Source organism: Rutilus rutilus (assembly GCF_951802725.1).
Source record: "Rutilus rutilus genome assembly, chromosome: 23".
Lineage (NCBI taxonomy): Eukaryota > Metazoa > Chordata > Actinopteri > Cypriniformes > Leuciscidae > Rutilus > Rutilus rutilus.
Window position 1 is genome coordinate 30,509,007 of NC_140233.1, and position 4,528 is coordinate 30,513,534.

The window sequence follows — 4,528 nt, forward strand, 5'->3', positions numbered from 1 at the left end:
AACTACATGTACTTACTATAGGGTTAGGGTTTGGTTGAGGGTTAGTTGCATGTAATGATGCATAATTTACTGTTATTACTATGGTAAGTAGATGTAACAAGCACAGCAAAATATCCAGTGTAGTTTAGAGTTGTTTTTATGGTGTTAATTTTTCAGAGTTAAAAAGTGTTGATTCTGGTGTTGATTTGAATGGCATCAACACTTGCAGAGTAAATCAGTGGTCAGAGTCAGCGTCATTACAGCGAGTTGACATAATTTACACTGGTGATGAGTTGATCCAATTTCCGGTCCTTGCACATTATTTCCTTTTTGTTTAATGGCGGACGACCACGAGGAGAGGAGCGTTCAAACAGGTATAATAGTTTATAACCAGTTTATTTTTTTACCAATTTTCATGTTTAGTTTACATTTCTCACCATTCAGAATAATATTACGTTTTTCAACATTGCCTGAGTAACGTTATTTCCTTTCAGATAACACGACAGACCACCGATTGGATCTCGAGGCCGTTTTGATTGTTCGTTGGCAAACTGAGGTAAGAGTTGCATAGTTTATGTTAGTTAGCTGTTTTAAGGTTAAGTTTTCTTATATTTTAGAGTCAGGGAAAGATAACGGTTATTTCTGTGATTTTGCTTAACTGTTAAATTAACACAAATGTACGTAACGTTAGCCCTGTACGAGTCCACATTCCCCTTCTTAGGGCTCACGTTATTTGTGCTGCCAAATAAGGCACTGTAATGCGTTTTTATCTCCAATATTATTATCGTATAACTGTGTATTGTTCCAAATAATCTCTGACTGACGCGCGAATCTTTATTTATTTTTTAAAAAAAAATGTACGTTGACCTTGAACGCGCAGCTTCGAATGTTATAGGAAGTATAGCGATTAGCTACTCTTGTCTGCGAGGTAAAATGCAACGGTAAATGATCAGATAAGCAAGAAGCATTTTGCTCAACTTTCTGCCAGCATATATGACTGTTTGCTCTGCATGTGTGTTTGACGTGCACGCTTAATCTGTAATCGTATACAGTTACATGATAGTATGAATTAATTTGCCGCGATTTCCCTTTAGTGTAACATTTGTAGGGTGACAACAGTGGCTCGCTTGAACTGCTTTAATATTAACAATGTCATAATCTGCATCTTTCTTGACCAACAGCTTTCATCATGCTGGTAAAAGCTCAGTACCATCAAGGAGTAAAGAATTTTGTGAAATTGCTCAGTGATTGTACATTACAAGATTTTCTCAATGAAGGTAAGTTAAGAAGCTTGTGCTACTTAGAAATGTACTTAGTCATATAGAAATATGCTTGAGGTATATTAACACTTTACAACAAGGTCTCATTTGTTAACATTAATGTGTTAACTAACATTAATTAACTTTAGTATTAGTTAATAAAAGTAGAACTGTTTGTTTGTTCATTTTAGTTCATAGTGCATTCATGTTAACAGATACAATTTTTGATTTTTATAATGTATTAGCAAATGTTGAGATTAAAATTAACAAATGCTGTAGAAGTATTGTTCATTCTTAGTGCGTTATTTTTTTCATGCTATTGTTAAAATTACTTTTCAGTTAAGAGCATGAGAATGAGAACTTACAAGGGTGTATAGTTATTTTTACTATTTTATTTTAAAGTGTTAGTTCACCCAAAAAATGAAAATGTCAGTAATTACTCACCCTCATGTCGTTCCAAACCCGTAAGACCTTCGTTAATCTTCAGAACACAAATGAAGACATTTTTGATGAAATCCAAGAGCTTTCTGAACCATCCATGGGCAGCAATGTAATTACCACCAAGGCCCAGATAGTAAAGTCGCTATCCACATAGTAAAGGACAGCGCAGCACTAGGCCTTGAAGTTGCAGTGATGTTGCTGCCTATGAATGGTTCAGAAAGCTCTGATTTCATCAAGATATCTCAATCTGTCTTTATGGGTTTGGAAGTAATGAGGGTGATTAATGACATCATTTTTAGTTTTGTTAAACTAACCCTTTAATTTGATTTGTGATGGAAAATTCTTGCTTTAGAAGTAAAAAACATTTAGACAAAGCCGTGTTTGATTGAATACCTTCAGAGAAAACATTAAAATGGTGTTTTGCTTTTCTCTGTCAAGAGTTTTCACCCATAAGATCCTCAACTCCCAGCACATGCACTGACACTCTTTCACACTCTTCAACTGACCATGAAGAGTCAGAGAGAGCAGTGCAAAATCAAACAGCAATGGTCAGCAACAGTTTTAACATGGACGCTGTAAAAGCAAAACGGGTATGTATGCATGTTTTTCATTATGGTTAACTTGTCCATATAATAATTTTCACCATTTAAGTAGTCTTCATGTGTTCACCTGTATTGTGGTCATGTTTAATCAGACTGTCCAAGATGCACTGGGAAAAAAATCTGGTGGTGAGGAAGTGCTTGACGAATACCAGACAACTAAACCTTTAAAGCATCGCACCAGACGTCAGCTTGTTACAATTGTTGATTGTCACATGACAGAGATTCATGGGTAAGACTTCAATGCACAGATGCAAGAAATACACACAGATGTGTCAATTGATGTAGACAAAGTTAAGTTACCATTAACCATATATATTTTTTTTATATTGCAGGAGGATCCCCACCCGTAAACAGTGGGAAACTTATGCTTTGGGCATTATTTCTCTCTTCCCTAACCAGAGAGACCCGTTTTCAACAAAGGGCTATGTAAGAATCTTTTGTATAGGTGTATTTGAAACAATCATGAAGTTATATACTCCTTTTTTGTGGCATGTAATAACAGTTTCTATTATCTATTTATGTAATGACTATTCAGATTTTGCAAAAAGTGTTCTCGTCTTTTTCACAGGAGCATTTCTACGATCCGGAAAAGGGACCAGGGTTCATCTCCTGGTGCCTTAACTTGTTCGAGGAAGATCCCAAAACGTGTTTGCTTGGAGTCGCTGTCCCATTTCACTCATCTGTCCTGCTGCTGTTGCATCTCCTGCCGCCGCCTCCAGAGAGGAAGACGACTAAGATCAGTCCAACAGAGGCTATTGACAGATTTGTGCATTTCCATAAGGTAAAACTCACATTACTGTTGCAAAGTCATTGTTAATATTTAAATTAAGATTTGGGTTATAAACCCTAAAATGCAGTGGTTTTCATTCATGGTCATTGGGACTGAACCCTCTGCACATTTTGTCTCTCTGACCTGACACACTTAAGGATAGTTTGCTCAAAAAATTCTCCCCTCGCTTTGTACTGCTGAACACAAAGGAAGGTATTTTAAAGAAAGTTTGTAAATGGGCCGCTTTGGGCAGCCATTGACTCTAATAGTATTTTTTTTTTTCCCTACTATGGAAGTCAATGGCTGCCCAAAGCGGCCCATTTATACAGGTTTGGTACAACCTGAGTGTGTGTAAATTGACCCTTTAGTTTAGTTAATGGAGCTCTTACATAATGAGGTGAAGATCTAAAACAGGTTTGTTGAATAAGGGATTACTTTTTATGACATAACCTTTCACTGTAATACACAAAGCATGATACCAACTGGTTTTGTCAGGCACATATTAGGTTAAGGTTTGTCATATAGTTTTTTTTTTTGTTTTTAATTGATTTTAATTCTATTATTTGTTCATTTGAATGTGATCAAGTTAAGAGCACCAGGTTTAATGCATTTATCATTTCACCTTGTAATTCGTTTTTTTTCTTGTTTAATATTTTTTTTCAGTCCTGCACCAGTATTGAAGGCCATCTCAGTGTGAGGGAGGGCCACCAGCCATTTCTACTTGGATCAGGAAGGATCAAAGGGCAGGATCAACTACTTTTACGCCATTGTGGACAAGTGCCTTATCCCTTGCTGTGAAACCAACTTCTTGAGTGCCTTTGAACTTTTGAAAGTTCACTGTCTTCACCTTGTCCTACGCGGAAGCCCTGGTCAACTTTACCTTCCTGCAGACCACACATTATGGTGCATTATCCAGCCTGTGTTCGCAAAATTGAACCGTAAGTGCAAGTTTCGAGCGAGTTTTTAAGAATACACTGACAGATTTGGGAATGTTTTTGAAATTCTTTAGTCATCAGTTGTCAATCTTTGGGAAACAACACCATTGAGTCAAGTTGAGTGTGGACCAATGAAAACATTTGTTGGAATGCAGTTGACAATGGTGAAAAGTTGGCAGGAACAGAATCCCAAACAGACAAGCATTCATTTCATGGACTGGGTCCAAATAGATGGGACAGAATATAGTCAAGACCTCATTGTAAGCAATGTGAGGATGAAATTCCTGTTTTCAGTCAGATTCTGAAGTTACTTTTCATTGACAGCACTGTGTATTTTATTGTCGATAAACTTTTCACAGAACATTTTTCAGAACGTCATGCATTTAAAGTACAGAGATATTGTGAGTTGGGTGAACTTGTAAAAGCCAACAGCTTGAAGTTCTACAGGCCTTTTGATCTGCATGGGTCAGATGATGGTGAAAATGTTGTTCTTTTGTGTTGGTATAATTGTTACATCTGTGTTGAAAATAAAATTTCAAACTG

At 36.6% G+C, this 4,528-nt stretch overlaps 1 protein-coding gene across 2 annotated transcripts; it reads left to right on the forward strand.

Annotated features, from left to right (window-relative positions):
• Nucleotides 1–215: 215 nt before the first annotated feature.
• On the forward strand, nucleotides 216–4,528 carry LOC311283157 (uncharacterized protein). Of its 2 annotated transcripts, none has more exons than XM_084397396.1 (8): nucleotides 216–353; nucleotides 474–535; nucleotides 1,161–1,256; nucleotides 2,118–2,269; nucleotides 2,374–2,510; nucleotides 2,614–2,707; nucleotides 2,850–3,062; nucleotides 3,714–4,528. In XM_084397396.1, exons 3-8 carry the CDS (start codon nucleotides 1,169–1,171, stop codon nucleotides 3,846–3,848), a joined length of 819 nt encoding a protein of 272 aa, XP_084253522.1. In that variant the 5' UTR covers nucleotides 216–353; nucleotides 474–535; nucleotides 1,161–1,168; the 3' UTR covers nucleotides 3,849–4,528. The 2 variants fall into 2 exon arrangements, with proteins under 2 accessions (XP_084253522.1, XP_084253523.1); XM_084397397.1 differs by having other exon boundaries at nucleotides 1,161–1,174.

What these genes read in the sequence shown, in the direction of transcription:
- LOC311283157 (XM_084397396.1), top strand. Translation starts at nt 1,169, where the DNA reads ATGCTGGTAAAAGCTCAGTACCATCAAGGAGTAAAGAATTTTGTGAAA. An exon ending in ACGCTGTAAAAGCAAAACGG is followed by an intron (nt 2,270 to 2,373) that starts GTATGTATGCAT and finishes ATGTTTAATCAG; the next exon opens with ACTGTCCAAGATGCACTGGG. An exon ending in CGTTTTCAACAAAGGGCTAT is followed by an intron (nt 2,708 to 2,849) that starts GTAAGAATCTTT and finishes TCTTTTTCACAG; the next exon opens with GAGCATTTCTACGATCCGGA.